Source organism: Salmo trutta, chromosome 5 (genome assembly GCF_901001165.1).
Source record: "Salmo trutta chromosome 5, fSalTru1.1, whole genome shotgun sequence".
In the NCBI taxonomy this organism is placed as follows: domain Eukaryota; kingdom Metazoa; phylum Chordata; class Actinopteri; order Salmoniformes; family Salmonidae; genus Salmo; species Salmo trutta.
The window spans coordinates 46,293,846-46,312,675 of NC_042961.1; the positions used below are offsets into that span (position 1 = coordinate 46,293,846).

Below are 18,830 nucleotides of genomic sequence, written 5' to 3' on the forward strand. Positions count from 1 at the left end.
CATCAAGCGTTTTGGCACGAGATGTCTCTATAGGCCCTCCGAAAGGGATATGCTGTAGACTGTGTGTACTCTGCTCATTGTTGAGTAAGGCCTGATATTAAGTGTGTAGACATTTTTAGTGGGTTAGTGCTGCTTTTCTTATTCATGCTCATTACAGTGTTTTTCTTTACAATGTTATACGCATATTTAGGTTCAAGTATTGTACCCAGAGCCATAGGTACACCATTTTGTGTGAGCGTGAAACGTGTTCACCTCATGTTCATACTTCTCAAGTGAACTGCATGCTGACAGTACTGTGTACGTCTGACGGTCGTCCAAAATTCCAAACTTTTGACACGTCTTCCCATTTCACGCTGCAGTTCATTTATTAACACACGTGGAGGGCGACATCCCTTTCCATGCATATTCAAAGTCCCGCCACTTGTCTTCGCATAATAGCCTTGTGTGTGTGATTTTAGCTTTCATTTTAAACATGGGAAGCCAAAAAGGAATCAGAGGGTTCACTGGGTGCTGTTGCTATATGCAGATGTAGCGTAGAAACCCTGGTTGATGTAAGCAATGCCACACCATTTGCGTGCACCGTGGCGTGCTCGCTCAATAAGATGACCTGCTCTCTGTGGGCGGTCGAAGAGCTAGGTATCGACGAGTTCTCGCCTCCGCCATCCCCTCCTCTCCTCCTTTTTCTCTCCTCTCATCTTTTTCAACACTCTCCTCACCTCTTTTTATCTTCCATCTTTCTCCCCTTTAGCGTGTCGCTGTATGACTGGCAGGTTCTTGTTAATAATAATCTCGCGGAGGGCTCCGCCATGCGATTCAATTAACTGCTCACGCTGCTGTGATCTCTCGGCGCACCGACAGAACATGAGCTTTCTGTCACCCAGCACATGTGTTTTAGACGTTACGCTACCCACGCTGTAGCTACACTATCCTACGCTAGCTAGCTAGCGCCATTGTAGACTACAGTAACCTAGAGAGACTCGAGATTAGCACTGCCCTCATCGTCCTGGATATAGACGGACGAATGAAGACCTTCTGTAAATCTGGGCTAAATGGGGCCACCATGCATGTATGTTTGGGGGAATGTCCTAGAAAGCCTCCCTTGGGGGAAGGGGGTGTGTCCTCAATCCCCCCCTCCATGGTCATTCATTGACCCGGAGGGATAGATGGAAGGGAGGGAGGGAGACAATGAATGGTGCCGCTCTGCACTTAGCCTACTGTATGAAAGCTACGCTAGCATCTTCCATGTAGTATACGGGTATCCCATCCTACCCCCATTACTACAACACCCGGGCGTCAAATGCACCCCCCCTCCCCAAAATATTTTCACATGACCCTCCCCTTGTACTGTATAAAAGATTGCACCCCCCCTCATAGAATGAACTACAAAATAATGATTACCACCACAAACAACAATAACTGGAGCAACCCTGTGTTTATAAACATGGATATCGATTTGACCACTTCAGCAAGCTTTTGTTGAGGACTAGCCGACTACCACAGACACGCTCACTCTCCCTGCTTGTGTCATTACGCTAAGACCAGAGCCGCCTTTAGACAATGATCAGCTAGGGGGAAATCAGATTTTCAACATTTTTATGCTATATTTAGAATTTATATAAAATATATGCATCAACTTTCCACCAAAAGGTATCTGTGCCGAAAGCACTACACACAACCAATAGTCCAGGCATAACTGCATACCGATGACTTCGAGCGCTTCATCATGGTTTACGGTTTCAACACCACAATCAAATGGAGTACGTCTATCTCAACAAACAGAAAATACATCCATTCCTACTCCTTGTCGAAGGATTGGCTTGACAATCTCCGAATGTCATTGAAGGTTTAGTTTTTTTTGGGGGGACGGATATCTCTTTGGAATGTGGGCAGGTAGCCTACAGGAGACCTTTAGAAGTAGCCTCATCAGACTAAACTGTGAGTGGTTGTGTTTATGCCACACATAAGGTGATACATATTAAAAGTGAAATTCTAAATATTTTGGCGATATTGAAGCGTTAGGTTCTAGGTCAAGGAACAACCACTCAGATTGGAAAAGGAGGCAGAACGCGCGTTGAGCTTTTCTGAATAGCTGGGCCGGCTGGTAGCATAAGCCTATGTGGCTACACTATATAGGATGACATGGGAAGAATGATGATCAGGCAACAGACAGCACATCAGTATCAGAAGTAAACAATACAGCCAGACTGTCCTGCACTGTGCCTTAGTAGACTTTATAATCTGTCGAGTAGACTCACAACTGATCCAAATGAAATGAATAGGTTGGAACGTTCAAATAACAGGGCTTTTGCAACATCATTCAAATGAAATTGCACAAAACTGCAGTTTACAGCCTTGTACAATAATTGTACTCACCATAATTCACATTTTCATTGCATTGTGGTGGTGTAGGCTAGTCTAGGTATTATCATTTTATTGACTTTAAGGCCGTACAAATTTAATGAGCAATATAATGGATACAACATTTTTTTTAAAGTAAGGCGAAACCAAAAAAATCACTTTTTTAATTGAATAAAAGTTATACCTGTTGTAATAATACTAAACAACCTTTTGTACAACACCTAGTGACCTCACTGAGAGATTTGAGCTTTTCGGTATTGTAGCAAACTGTGGTGCAGGGAATACAACTCAGGTTGCTGGAGTGAAAGAAAACACCCTACGCTTCGTGTCAATAGGGTTAATCTACTTGCTGGGAATTGTAACGTGGTTCATATAGCAAGGTTTACTACACAGCCCCCTCCTTCGACTAATCAGCCCCCCTAGCATGTCCGAGCCACGCGTTCTGATGGCTGCACGGCCGCCATCCCACTTCTGACACCAGTGTAGCAAACGGCAGGACAAGGAAGGGAAACCGGGTCACTGGCGTGAAAGGCAAATGCCTTATGCATTGTGCCATTAGGGTTAACCCACTTGGTAGGAATTGTATCATGTATAATGTAGCAAGGATTGTGACAGTATAATGGTTTTGTAATGACAGTCACAGGGACCAGTGCTTGAGACCCAGTCAGGGTTTCCCCCTAATCCACTATTTGTGTCATTTGAAAGCATGTCCCAGCCGAGATTTAGTCACAGTACATTTGTGTTAGGGTTGCGATGTTTCTGTACTGCACATGTGATGGCAGAGTATTCAAAACAAATGTGCACCCAGTTGATACATCATCATAAAGTCATTCTGCCAGATAGGCCTACTTTGAAGTCAACATTTAATCGGGAAGGTTTTTGGGGAAAAATGTTGAAGGATTGTTTCAGCATGCATCGTGGATTTTATAGCACCGATCGGCTATATTTATTACCTTTAGAAGTGTTTACTTCAGGCTGACTACTAGCATCTATTTTGTAATGTCCCATAAATTGAATATCCAAATCAATTCAAAGTATATATATCCAATTAGTTTTGCACCAACACTATTCAAAAGGAAGTCTACAGCAAAAATACATCTTTTTGCGATTCAGAAAGGATTATTTTGATTCCCATAATGTGATTCACAGAGCTTTAACCGAACCCCAACTACTACATTACAATGGTGAAACACATCATTCAATTGGTAAAAAAAAAAATATTCAAAATAATAGTTTTACATGAATCACTATTTTATAAATGTTTTGACTATTTTGAGATGTGAATAGGGGCATCCGATATATAGTAAATAAAATGTGTATGGCTTAAGCAACATCGATAGGGGAACTTTTTGAGCTGCGTCTCATGCCTTGACTGTTATTTCATGCGCAATGACGCACCTGGCCTCCTCTGCCTATCAGCTATTCCATGTTCTTGTGGATTTATATAGACAATTAGTGCAGATTAGAATGATTTTATGTATGGTATGATTGCTAGTTAACCTATTGCAGATCTGGACAAACGATCCACCTTCCGCTATTGCCACTGTTGATAGAGGGCAGGATAGAGTTGACTGTATAGTAAGTGGGCAGAAAGAAATAGTGCATAAGGGAAGTACCAAAACACCTGATTAGGGGAGGAGCATGCAAGCAGATGAGGAAATGCGGCTATATGAAATAAATTATATAGTAAAACCTGTAGAATGTAATGTAAACCAAGGAAAGAATTCACTTTGCCCAATTTAAAAATCACACAAACCTCCCCAAAACAAAAATGTTTTGTTAGACAACCTATGTTGGACCACCCCAGTACATTTTGAACTGTCTCTTAATGTTTTGCCTTTGTAGGACCCACTTCGTCACACAATACGTTATTGTGTATCATTGCGTAATCTCAATCGCTTAACAGTTCAGCAGTTTGCTAATCCAGTTGCATCTGATACAGTTACCTATTTAGATATGATATAAATGTTGCTATGTGCCTTAGTTAGTAAATTAGGATATATGCATATGCATGAAATCCCATTTTAATTTACGCATTTGAATAATTCGTGTTTTTCATTATGCAAGTAAACATAACTGCTTGGAGCCATAATTGGTATTAATTCATGCTTTTTACCCCTCGGATATTAAACTGCAGCAAAAATCGCGTTAGACAGGAAGAATGTGGAATACATAAATGACCTAAGCTTATCATGGAGGCTACTGTACGTTATTTGCAGGAAGCTCCAATAAAGTATGTTTATATCTCACGGGAAGAAGCATGCTGAATCTGAAGTCAAATGAGTTTCTATGAGGATACATCAGTTATGAACTTAGCTTTGTTGCCTCTGCAACTTTTCACGCTATAAGCAGCAGAGCAAGCCAAAATGAAAGATTCCTCCTTTTCTTACTTAGCGTACCCTCAAACACGAAAACAAACATATTGCCACATTTCTCATACACATAGTGTCTTCAAGTTCATAACAAACGCAACGAGTTTCTCATCCCGAGCCAATATGGGCTTTGTGTCAAATGCATTATCCGTTATTATTCCCTTTGCTGCTGAAAAGTACTCCTTTCTCCTCGTCCATGTCTTCTCCATGGCTGCTGCTGTTGAATATACAATCCGTGTGAGGGAGAGTGAAAGAGGTTGCATCCTAAATGACACCCTATTCCCTATATAGTGCACTACTTTTGACCAGCGCCCTATGGGCACTGCATATTAATAGGGCGCCATTTGGGATGAGTCAGTGTGAGCGAGCGTAGGGTAGTTTATTCTCAGTGTCGACTGATTGAGGTCAGAACAGATTAAGTGCTTTCCACTGTCAGTTTATGAGGTCGTGGTTTCCATTGACAAACATGACCCGATGGGATCCTCACACACCAGTGTTGTCTCGAATATACTGCAATGGCAATCCACATCATATTGTGGCTAAAGAGACTATTATCCATGGTGATTGTCAGTATTGGCGTGCATTATACTTTGTTTACGCTGTCTATGCTCACAAAAGCACAGTTGATGCAATTAACTTGTGGCTTGGATGCCTTTCAGACTGGAACATTGCAGTATTTTCCTATTCACTACAACATTACAGTGGATTTTCGTGAACGCTTTGTCATAGGAAAAACTCAGGAAAATATACTCCCAAAACTTTTCAGGGTTAGGATAGGCCTTAAGGCCTGAATTGTATAAAACAGGTCTAAGGTCAGGCTGAATGGTATTTAGAGTGACTTCCCTTAGTAATTCGGTCATGGAACTTTCACAGTAGATGGATATAGACAACATAGCTTTCTTATCTGAAAAACTAAAGTCTTAAATAGCAGGAGAAAAAAAATGAGACACTCTGTGGTGAGTCTTGCTGTGAGACACTGTGTGGTGAGTCTTGCTGTGAGACACTGTGTGGTGAGTCTTGCTGTCTCATTTCACATGACTAAATGTAGTTCCATTTAGTTCCTGTGTGCTGTCAGGTGTTGCTGTTTGATAATAATAATTTGGTTGGTGCTTATATTTGTCCTATTTCACACATATACAAGCGTGTGTTAATACTCATGTGTGAATTGGAAATGTGTTTGCATATGAATTGGAAATTGGCATATTCCAACTCCCCCTGAGAACCTTCTCGGAGAATGGCATCATGACCAGGGTCTGCTGTTATCAACACATTTAGGGTTAAGTGCCTCGCTCTAGAGCACATCGGCAGATGATTAAAAAAAATTCTTCACCTTGAACACTGAATACAAATAAACAAAAATGACAGCCGACAGTTCTGTCAGGTTAATCTAACAAAACAGAAAACAACTACCCACACAAACAAAGGGAAAAAGGCTGCCTAAGTATGGCTTCCAATCAGAGACAACGATAGACAGCTGCCTCTGATTGGAAACCATACCCGGCCAAAACATAGAAAACAAAAACCTAGAATGCCCACCCACCTATCACACCCTGACCTAACTAAACAGAGAAAAAACCGCTCTCCTAGGTCAGAGCGTGACACCCCCTCACGCAAGGAAAGCATCTTTGTTTCTTTTTTTGACCTCAATTAAACTTTGTGTCGCGGCCAGGGCAAGTTGAGTTATGCCAACTCCGTGGAGGCCTGTGTGTTTGTGTTTCTGTGTGTGTGTCTGTGTCAATTAGTGTGGGTGTGTGTCTGGGTGGTTTGAGGGGAACGAGGTAGTGTTAGTTTTGGCCCATAATGTCCCCAGAGCGACACAGAAGCCTGAGGGGATGGTTGCAGCCAGGGGAAGACGGGGGAGATGACAGGAGAGGAAATAGACAAACTATGTCAATGTGACGGGTAGCAGAACAAAGCCCAACTTTCTCTCGCTCTCGCACTTTCGCGCTCTCTCTCGTGCGAGAGAGAGAGGGCGAAGAGAGGGAAGAGAGGGAAGAAATTTGTCAAATGGACTTCAACTCGTGTATATTCAACGAGAATAATGAAGTCATTCAACCGCACTCTGAATTATCCGAGAAATTCCTTGAGCTGAAGAGAAATTGACCTCCACATAGTTAACTATAATTTGCTTTTTGAAGTGGAGTATCAATCTCTGAACACCCGGAAGAGCATCATCCTCCTTTTGTCATCTGCTTATTTTTAGGTCTGCTACAGCTCAGCACTTAATAGTGTTTAATTAAATTAAGCCCTTGTTGGCATTCATTTAAAGGGGCAATTCGCCGCTTTCTAGCCTCATATTCATCATCTACAGCATCTGTACCAGTGCAGTGGTGGCCGGTGATTGGCGAAAAAATTATCACCAATCACAGGTGGGGTGCCGCCGCTAACGCCATAATGGGCAGGCCACCACTCTACCAGTGTCTACAGTACCAGTCAAAAGTTAGGACACACCTACTCATTCCAGGGTTTTACTTTCTTTTTTACCATTTTCTACATTGTAGAATAATAGTGAAGACATCAAAACTATGAAATAACACATATGGAATCATGTAGTAACCCAAAAAAGTTTTAAGCAAATCAAAATATATTATATTTGAGATTCTTCAAAGTAGCCACCCTTTGCTTGATGACAGCTTTGCACACTCTTGGCATTCTGTCAACCTGCTCCATGAGGTAGTCACCTGGAATGCATTTCAATTAACAGGTGTGAGTTAAAAGTTAATTTTAATGCGTTTGAGCCAATCAGTTGTGCTGTGACATGGTACTGGTGGTATACAGAAGAGAACAGCTCAAATAAGCAAAGAGAAACGAGAGTCCATCATTACTTTAATACATGAAGGTAAGTCAATGTGGAAAATTTCAGTCGCAAAAACCATCAAGCGCTATGATGAAACTGGCTCTCATAAGGACAGCCATAGGAATGGAAGACCCAGAGTTACCTCTGCTGCAGAGGATAAGGTCATTAGCGTTACCAGCCTCAGAAATTGCAGCCCAAATAAATGTTTCACAGAGTTCAAGTAACAGACACATCTTAACATCAACTGTTCAAAGAAGTCTCCATGACTCAGGCCTTCATGGTCAAATTGCTGCAAAGAAACCACTACTAAAGGATACCAATAAGAAGAAGAGACTTACTTGGGCCAAGAAACATGAGCAATGGATATTAGTCTGGTGGAAATCTGTCCTTTGGTCCAATGAGTCCAAATTTGAGATTTTTGGTTCCAACCACCGTGTCTTTGTGAGACGCAGAGTAGGTAAACGGATGATCTCCACATGTGTGGTTCCCACCGTGAAGCATAGAGGAGGAGGTGTGATGGTGTGGCGGTGCTTTGTTCTTGACACTGCTGGTGATTTATTTAGAATTCAAGGCACACTTAACCAGCATGGCTACCACAGCATTCTGTGGCGATACTCCATCCATCTGGTTTGCGCTTAGTGGGACTATCATTTGTTTTTCAACAGGACAATGACCCAACGCACCTCCAGGCTGTGTAAGGGCTATTTTACCAAGAAGAAGAGTGATGGAGTGCTGCATCAGATGACCTGGCCTCCACAGTCACCCGATCTCAACCCAATTGAGATGGTTTGGAATGAGTTGGACAACAGAGTGAAGGAAAAGCAGCCAACAAGTGCTCAGCATATGTGGGAACTCTTTCAAGACTGTTGGAAAAGCATTCCAAGTGAAGCTGGTTGAGAGAATGCCAAGAGTGTGCAAAGCTGTCATCAAGGCAAAGGGTGGCTACTTTGAAGAATTTGTTTAACACATTTTTGGTTACTACATGATTCCATATGTGTTATTTCATAGTTCTGACGTCTTCACTATTATTCTACAATGTAGAAAATTTTGAAAAATAAAGAAAAACCCTTGAATTAGTAGGTGTCCAACATTTTGACTGGTACTGTATGTGAAATGGGATGATTAATTTGAAGTAAAAAACTGAATGGCCCCTTTAGTCCCACCAACATCCACTATACCAGCCCACCTTTAAAACCTTACATGCTTATCTAGTGATCTAGTGAGGTTAAGGTGTTACTCAGGCAGTTGATGTAGCCTCTGCAATTGACATAGCTGATTTTGTTCTCCTGTAGCTCACCTTGGGGCTAATTCAGTAATTCACTGACGTAAATAGAGTTAATTTCCTCCCTCAGCATGGCTGACTGCTAGATTGACAGGTGAGGCAGGTGTGTTAGTTTGTCACTAGCTCTGTCAAGCATAACTCACCTCCCCTATAATGGCGAGCTTGGTGTGTTGCCAGGCGTTGGAAGATGTGTGTCGATGAAGAGGAGTGGGAACAAAACAAATGGCCTGTTTCCACTGGCAAGCAGAAGGTGTCTTCAGACCATGCTTTCTCCACATTAGACTGACTCATGCTAATTGCTAATTACACTAAAACCACAGCGCCGGTTGAAGCGCCAAAAGCCAACAATTGGTGTGATTTTGAAGGGCCTGTCAATCTAGGACCCACTGAGGAACACCTGGAACTGGAGAGCTATCCGTGTTTCATTGGGTGTGCAGTCTTTGATGACAGGCATTTAATGTCTTTTTTTTTCTTCAGACACATCAAGGGTTCTATGGAATAATTTTTTGGGGAAAACAATGACATTTTTCTGCATTGCAAAGTGTGTTTGATTAATGTCTACATGTCTGAGTCACATTTTTTATTGACTACGTTCATTCAAAAGCACAGCGTACACATTGTCTTGTCTTATGATAGTCTCCTTATCCTTTTCGATTGAGAGGAGCCCTTAGATTTGGATTGCCTGGGGATATATCTAAACTTAATTTACTCATTATGCTAGCTTCTCACTTAAAAATGAACAATTCTTTGTTCTTTATGGAAAAATGGTTACCGTTAAGAGCAATTTTTAAAGTAGGTCTACCCTCCATTTCCTCAAACCGTCTCGGCTTGCCACAGGTGACACGATCTCCTTCACCATAAAGCGCAAGTGGGTGTGGCTGCCTCCCTCTGCTCTAATCGAATAATGACATTATGATTCATGCGCTAATTAATCACCCGTTTTGTGGGCCGAGCAGATTCAGCTACGTGGGGAAGAGAGACAGACGTTTGATGTGTTGAATCAGCCCTTCTCTCCCTCCATCCATCTTTCCCTTCCTCCATCTCTCTATCCATCATTAATGCATTTCAATAAGAGCTCATTTGAATTGTCCACCCTCTGTTTCGGTATGTGTAGTTTGCAGCCGGAAACAAGTTGCCTCCTGGGACGAAATACTACATCCCTTCATAATGTTAGCTAAACTTTTCATACTGAAGTTTTTATTTGGCGTGTTTCCCAATCCGGGCTTAATTTGAGATGGCAGGTTTATCTCAAATCATCACTGACTGTGTTGGAGCTGGTGCTGTCGGAAACTGGTTGAGATTGGAAGAGTTGAATAATTGCACAAGTCAGTATAGGGACCCTTTTGAATCGTACCAGACGTGTTTATCTCCATTATGACAGCCATTTACACAAACAAGCTCTCTAATCATAATGTCTGCAGTCGTTGGCCCCCCTTCAATCGGACAGTTTTTCTGTTTCTTGGGAGATTAACTGAAATGCCTACCCCGAGGGCCTGTTTTGGTATTAATTATGACTTTTAAATGTCATTGCTAGTTAGCTCTGTCTGACCCAAAGTGCCCGGTGTCTCGGGAAGGAGGTAAGAGGGTCTGGGCTGTTTTTCAATGACCCCGGGGCCTCAGTGCTGCTCTACATGCAAGCCCTCTTGAGGACATGCAATTTACCCCCATTACGTAAGGAAATCCGCATTCAAGACCCGCAATCAAACTCATCTTTTGGTTTTCAATTTGCTGCCTCTCCGAGTGATTAGAAACCTTGGGAAGAGCGACATTTTCCTCTCAACCATTATTTCCAATGACCTTTAGAATTCCCTTTTTGGTGAGTAATTGCATTTTTAAATATTAATTTCTGAATTGTGTCATGTCTGTAGAAATGACTCGCTCTTTGTAGATTCACTGTGTGAATTAACACTTTTAGACAAGTTGAAGAAAAGTTGAAGTAAAGATATCATTCTTCACTTTAGCCTAAAAGGTGATTTGACTTCAAAGTTTTATCAAGCGAGTTCTCCCACAATTCTGTGTATTCAGCAGAGCGTTCGTCAAGAGACTTATCCTGGGAAATTCTCAGGAGCAGGAATAAAACTACAGAAGAATATTCCTCAAGGATTACAGAAAGAGAAAGTGGAACAGAACAGAACTGAGAGCTTAGATATCAGTAAGGACTTTCAATGAGACTCCATCTTGCTTTTTAGCTATAGGTGGGTGTCTGGCCTTAGATGGTGATACGTGCACACAGGCAGGATGCTGGTGTTGGTAGACAGGGAATCTGAGCCCTATCCATTGCCACTTCCGGGTACAAATGTAATTACATAGAATTGTTGACTACTTTGGTAATTCAAGCCTATTTTGGGCGTTTGGTTACTTGCTTACATTAGTCGATTAGGGAATCTGGCTCCTGAATGACTTTTTATTCATGTGTTTCCTTGTTTTAATATTTGGGAGGAAGATATAGCTTGACTAACATTCTGAGAACTTGTACTGAAAATATGAGCCTTGGCTTCAGGTTATAGTGAGAGTCCCTTTTTAAGACCCTCAAGGTATGTTGAGGACATGCTAATAGCCCAATCAGTTGTCAGTGTACAGTCAGGGTGGTACATCTGATTTATTCTAAAGCAGCGGTGGAAATGAGCCGGGGGGGGGGGTGGTATGCTATATTGGTAAAACATAAGCCTATCACAATAATTAAAACAAAGATGCCAAGAAAACAGTAAGCTATTACACTGTTATTTATCACGACCGCATGTCAGTGTCATAAAATATTAGCAAATGGACTTGGAAACATGCGGAAGTACGCTCCAAAATGTGGTGTGGTATGACAATAACAGTGACATTTTGCCAAGACCGAGACGCGAGGACAGCAGTGAATGCATCAATTCAGGTTTCAAGTGTAGGCCTATTTCACAATTGCCGAATGTCATTCATTACACTTTTTGGTGCTTTGTAAGAGATTTCCATTTCTCAAATGGTGGGTGTAGCGCACTATATGGATGTGGGAATTATTTTAGAGTGGATGAACATCCGTAGGTAGCCTTTTGACGTGATTGTTTGACAATCAGATGGGGACATCTAAATGAATTGGGATTCTATATGTAATTCTATGATTAGAATTGTAAAAAAATGTGGAGGTGTGCAAAAATAAATATCCCAACATCTTATTCAGACCTATTCAAACCGAATAATTCAATCAAAAATAATCAGAGGAGACTTTCAAATGGATGCTGGCGCCTTTTGTATCCTTTCATGTTGAGTTAGCATAGCATAGATAGCATAGCATAGATAGCATAGTATAGATAGCATAGCATAGATAGCATAGCATAGCATAGATAGCATAGATAGCATAGCATAGATAGCATAGCATAGATAGCATAGATAGCATAGGCTATAGTTAGCTATGCTAGTTTCGACGCCCATCTTTGAGAATAACATGGGAACCCTTATACAGTTAATTTCTCTCAATGTTGGTCTAACATACCTTAGATGTAATATGTCTGTTGCCAATTTAATCTGGCCTACGTTTGAAGCTGCGTACAGTACCAGTCAAGTTTGGACACACTTACTCATTCATGGGTTTTTCAAAGCTGTCAACAAGGCAAAGTGTGGCTACTTTGAAGAATCTCAAATATAAAATATATTTTGATTTGTTTCACACTCTTTTGGTTACCACATAAATCCATATGTATTATTTTATAGTTTTGATGTCTATCTTCTACAATGTAGAAAATAGTAATAATAAAGAAAAACCCTGGAATGAGTAGGTGTACTGTAGGTCGTGACGTTTGAAGTTTTAGACTCATTACAGGTGTGTGTGTGTGTGTGTGTGTGTGTGTGTGTGTGTGTACACCATATATAGAAGTGTTACCAGTGATGCACACATTAACACCATAACTTGTGAAAAACGTTAATATCCTACTATGAATTGCTGTGATTTCAAACAACCTAGGATGGCACACTGTGTTGCTTAAAATGCCACAAAGATGAATTTGATTCTCTTGCCTTATAGAATAACTACGGCACTTTGCCCACTGCCCAGTGAATTGAAGTAGATCAATAATACTCAGAGAGCAAACTCATGTTTAGGCGAGCTATTCAGCAAAGCACAGTTCAATAGAACTCAAATCTGCTTATAAATTGATGTGGCGTCGCGTTTGAGAATGAGATACTCCATAGCAAGAGAATAATATGAAACAGAATGTGGAATAAATGAGATAAAAATGAAATCATTTATTGATTTCAGGGATCGCGGAGACAAAATGGCTTTTTAAATTCAGTTTGGTACTTTATCATAAGGGGGTGATAAGTATTTTGCAATTCTCAGTGCAACGTTTCTATGGTAACCATCCCATGCAATGGGCTGTGCATGTGCCTTTGGATAGAACTGTAAAAACTTAGCCATCTGGATTTTGGGCCACATTTTGCTGTATTTATTGTTTTACTATATGGATGGCATAATCCTCTCCATATAAATTATGCTTATTGTGGTGCTTGCTACAAGTATTTTATACTGACAAAATGTCAACGCAACATGCAACAATTTCAATGATTTTACTGAGTTACAGTTCATATGAGGAAATCAGTCAATTGAAATAAATAAATTAGGGCCTAGTCTATGGATTTCACATAACTGGGAATACAGATATGCATCTCTTGGTCACAGATATCTTTTAAAAATGGGACTCACAATGGACTTCAGGATCTCATCACGGTATTTCTGTTCATTCAAATTGCCATCGATAAAATGTAATTGTGTTCATTGTCTGTTGTTTATGTCTGCCCATACCATAACCCCACCGCCACCATGGGGCACTCTGTTCACAACGTTGGCATCAGCAAACCGCTCGCCCACACAACACCATAACCGTGGTCTGCGGTTGTTAGGCCAGTTGGACGTACTGCTAAATTCTCTAAAACGACGACGGATTCATTTTATGGTAGAGAAATGAACATTCACTTCTCTGGCAACAGCTCTGGTGGACATTCATGCAGTCAGCATGCCATTTGCACGCTCCTTCAAAACTTAAGACATCTGTGCCATTGTGTTGTGACAAAATGGCACATTTCAGAGTGGCCTTTTATTGTCCCCCAGCACAAGATGCACCTGTGTAATGATCATGCTGTTTAAATCAGCTTGTTGATATGCCACACCTGTCAGGTGGATGGATTATCTTGGCAAAGGAGAAATGCTCACTAACAAGGATGTAAAAAAAAAAAAAATTGTGCTCAAAATTTGAGAGAAATAAGCTTTCTGTGCATATGGAACATTTCTGAGATCTTTTATTCCATCTCATGAAACATGGGACCAACGCTTTACATGTTGCGTTTATATATTTGTTCAGTGTACAGTCGTGGCCAAAAGTATTGAGAATGACACAAATATACATTTTCACAAAGTCTGCTGCCTCAGTTTGTATGATGGCAATTGGCATATACTCCAGAATGTTATGAAGAGTGATCAGAAGTCCCTCTTTGGCATGCAAATTAACTGAATCCCCAAAAAACATTTCCACTGCATTTCAGCCCTGCCACAAAAGGAGCAGTTGACATCATGTCAGTGATTCTCTCGTTAACACAGGTGTGAGTGTTGACGAGGATAAGGCTGGAGATCACTCTGTCATGCTGATTGAGTTTGAATAACAGACTGGAAGCTTCAAAAGGAGGGTGGTGCTTGGAATCATTGTTCTTCCTCTGTCAATCATGGTTACCTGCAAGGAAACACATGCCGTCATCATTGCTTTGCACAAAAAGGGCTTCACAGGCAAGGATATTGCTGCCAGTAAGATTGCACCTAAATCAACCATTTATCGGATCATCAAGAACTTCAAGGAGAGCGGTTCAATTGTTGTAAAGAAGGCTTCAGGGCGCCCAAGAAAGTCCAGCAAGCGCCAGGACTGTCTCCTAAAGTTGATTCAGCTGTGGGATCGGGGCACCACCAGTACAGAGCTTGCTCAGGAATGGCGGCAGGTAGGTGTGAGGTGCATCTGCACGCACAGTGAGGCGAAGACTTTTGGAGGATGGCCTGGTGTCACGAAGGGCAGCAAAGAAGCCACATCAGGGACAGACTGATATTCTGCAAAAGGTACAGGGATTGGACTGCTGAGGACTTGGGTAAAGTCATTTTCTCTGATGAATCCCCTTTCCGATTGTTTGGGGCATCCGGAAAAAAGCTTGTCCGGAGAAGACAAGGTGAGCGCTACCATCAGTCCTGTGTCATGCCAAAAGTAAAGCATCCTGAGACCATTCATGTGTGGGGTTGCTTCTCAGCCAAGGGAGTGGGCTCACTCACAATTTTGCCTAAGAACACAGCCATAAATAATGGTACCAACACATCCTCCAAGAGCAACTTCTCCCAACCATCCAGGAACAGTTTGGTGACGAACAATGCCTTTTCCAGCTTGATGGAGCACCTTGCCATGAGGCAAAAGTGATAACTAAGTGGCTCAGGGAACAAATCATTGATAATTTGGGTCCATGGCCAGGAAACCCCCCAGACCTTAATCCCATTCAGAATTTATGGTCAATCCTCAAGAGGCGGGTAGACAAACAAAAACCCACAAATTCTGACAATCTCCAAGCATTGATTATGCAAGAATGGGCTGCCATCAGTCAGAATGTGGCCCAGAAGTTAATTGACAGCATGCCAGGGCGGATTGCAGAGGTCTTGAAAAAGAAGGGTCAACACTGCAAATATTAACTCTGCATCAACTTCATGTAACTGTCAATAAAAGCCTTTGACGCTTATGAGATGCTTGTAATTATACTTCAGTATTCCATAGTAACATCTGACAAAAATATCTAAAGACACTGAAGCAGCAAACTTTGGAAATTAATATTTGTGTCATTCTCAAAACTTTTGGCCACGACTGTAGATTGAATTAGCCGCACAATATTGAAATTGAACAAGCTTATTAAAAGTAATTGGTTTGTCACCGATTTTTCTTACAGTAGATTCATGCAACAGTTTTCATGTATCTTGTTCAATATTGTTGTATACTTCCTCTTCATAGATTTTCAACACATTTCATTGTATTTATAACACTGCCATATCAAATGTTTGATAAGCGGGCACCATGGAATAGAAAGGACAATCAGCCATCAATTATTTTGTTCTTCTCTCCCTCGATTAAAAGTAGAAATGTAATAAGATCCGGATCACTTGTTTTCAGAGAGAGAGAGAGCGAGAACCTTCCATTAAGTAGGAGATAATTGATGTTTCATTCCTTAAACCGGGGGAAATTATTCAAACGTCTGATTTCTGTTATAATGACAACTGTCTTCTAGCAACTAAGGCACTTCCACTGATACAGACTGCATTCCAAATGGCACCCTATTCCCTACATAGTTCACTACATTTGACCAGACCGCTATGGGCTCTTGTCAATAGTAGTGCACAATAAGGAAATAGGGTGCGATTTGGAATTTAGTCTGTATCAGTGGAAGTGCCTTAGTTGCTAGAAGCCAGCTGTCGTTACAGGGAGGGTTGAAAGTGGTACTATGAAAACTTTTAGATTGTTCATAACGGCTCAGATTGTAGTGGAATTTCCTGGAGGGGGGAGAGAGCTTCACAAGGGCATACAGTCACACAGGCAAAACACACACAGGTAAATGGCTCTCACACTTCCAGGCTGTCTAGCCCCCTTCCAGCCCATGATAAATGCTTGCAGTCAGTACCCATTGTCCAGTGTTGGCGCTGCAACACAGACACTTCTGTTAAGGGGTGTTTAGGAAAATCCAAAACTGTCACGGTCCCCTGCGATCTCTCAGCCCAATGTTTACATTTCCCACTCATTTTTTTCATTCCCACTGTAAACACCAAACCCCTGGAGTTTCCTCTGTTCCTCTGGCAAGAGGCAAAGCAGAAACGGCATGACAGACCGCAGGCTCTGGTCTCCTGGTCTCCTGCCATTTGGCTGCCTGCGGTAAACAATGACAATACTGCCAGAGCGCTAGCAGTTAACCCCTCTTTGACCCAATCGTCACCTTTCCCTGTTAAGTGGGCGTGGCCACCTCTCTCAGCTCTAATTGAATAACGACATCATGATTAATGCGTTAATTGATCACCTGCGTTGCGGATGATGGATGTTTTTCATTCTCTCTCTCTCTTTCCTTTTGTTCTGTATTGGTCTTACTGGTTGGATTGTCATCATGAACACAATTAACATGCTCCCCACCTACTCCTTCGCTTTGAACTCTTGACCTTTCACCATATCTCTCCATCTCCCTCTCCCACGCAACCTACAGCCATGTTATTGTGCCTCCCACGCCCAACAAAGGCCCTGTCAGCCCCACTCCCTCCGTCCCAATGTCTGACCTTGGACCTTTGCTCTATCCTCACCTTCTCTCCATCTTTTTCTCTATTTATCTTGCTCTAATGGTTAAGACATTAGGCTGGCAAGTGGGAGACCCAGGTTCAATTCCCACATGGTAAATATCCCCAGTGTTACGCAGGTTTTGCTGACGTTATTTTCTGTCTATGTACCCACAGCCTTCAGTCGAGCTCCCATCCCCATGGCGGTGGTGAGGAGGGAGCTGTCGTGTGAGAGCTACCCCATCGAGCTGCGCTGCCCGGGCACCGACGTCATCATGATCGAGAGTGCCAACTACGGCCGCACCGACGACAAGATCTGTGATGCCGACCCAGCGCAAATGGAAAATACACGCTGCTACCTTCCCGATGCCTACAAGATCATGTCCCAGAGGTAAGAACCTAGACCTCTATATACAATGAGCTCCAAACGTATTGGGACAGTGACCCATTTGTTGTTGTTTTGGCTCTGTACTTCAGGACTTTGAATTTTGAAATGATACAATGATCGAGGTTAAAGTGCAGCTTTAATTTGAGGGTATTTTCATCCGTATCGGGTGAACAGTTTCGAAATTGCAGCTCTTTTTGTACATAGTCCCCGCATTTTAGGGAACCAAACGTATTGGGACAAATTCACTTATGCATTAAAGTAGTAAAAAGTAAAACATGTAGTCCCATATTCACAGCACGCAATGACTACATCAAGCTTGTGGCTATACAAATTTGTTGGACTAATTTGCTGTTTCTTTTGGTTGTGTTTCAGATTATTATTATTATAGAATGGTAAATAATGTATTGCCATTTTGGAGTCACTTTTATTGTAAATAAGAATAGAATATGTTTCTAAACGCTTCTACATGAATGTGGATGCTATCATGACTATGGATAATCCTGAATGAATTGTGAATTATGATGAGTGAGGAAGTTAGACACACAAATCAAACCCCAAAGACATGCTAACCTCTAACCTCTTACAATAACAGGGGAGATTCTCATTGACACCTGCCCCAAGTACTACCGTTGCAATTTTGGTTACCTTTTATTGAGCCTTTGTCTGGGGTTGGCAGGGCAGAGTGGGGGGGATTTCATGAACTAACTTTGTCCATTCAGGGGAACACGTCCACATTGAAAATAATACACAATTCTCCAATGCTGATAATTTGTGTTCCATTTACATTTCTGAATTGAGTTTAATTGTAGATGGAATTGACTCTTCGCTAAGCCCCGCCCCAGAATGTTGGGCAACCAATTGCAGCGCTCCAATGGATAGCAACTGCTGTCAAGTCCAACACCTCAGACAAGCTCACGTTTATATTGCATGAAAGCCAGTAAGGGCTATGGCAAAAACTGAATGTTTTCTTCAACAACAAAAAAAAGGCTAAATAATTGAACAGTGCATTAGGGGTACTTGCTACTCTGATTCCAGAGCCTGTTGATGGAGTATTTTTCGAATCTGAATCTGAATATGGATCCCAATGTTTGAAGAAATCCAATACCAAACACTCCTTTGAATTCCTGTCCGGCGGCAAAACGTCCTTGTTTTGAGTGGAAGCGGTCAAGAATTCTGTAATGCTCTCCAATTGAACACTATAAATCCCTGTCTTGGCTGTAAATTCATACCACAAATACATTTGACCTGTGATAGAAATGAATGTTGATTTGAATACATTATCTCTTATTTGTCGACATAAATATCTTCTTGGTGAGCTCCCCTGCCAGGCCTAA

The 18,830-nt window shown here is 41.7% G+C and overlaps 1 protein-coding gene across 14 annotated transcripts in view; it reads left to right on the forward strand.

Annotated features, from left to right (window-relative positions):
* Window positions 1–18,830, forward strand: part of LOC115194263 (adhesion G protein-coupled receptor L3-like) — a 302,955-nt gene that overhangs the window by 110,574 nt on the left and 173,551 nt on the right. For all 14 annotated transcript variants that reach the window (XM_029753843.1, XM_029753842.1, XM_029753847.1 and 11 more), the window contains one exon: window positions 17,286–17,499. In XM_029753843.1, the coding sequence (XP_029609703.1) occupies window positions 17,286–17,499 (214 nt within the window). The remainder of the gene's footprint in view (window positions 1–17,285; window positions 17,500–18,830) is intronic.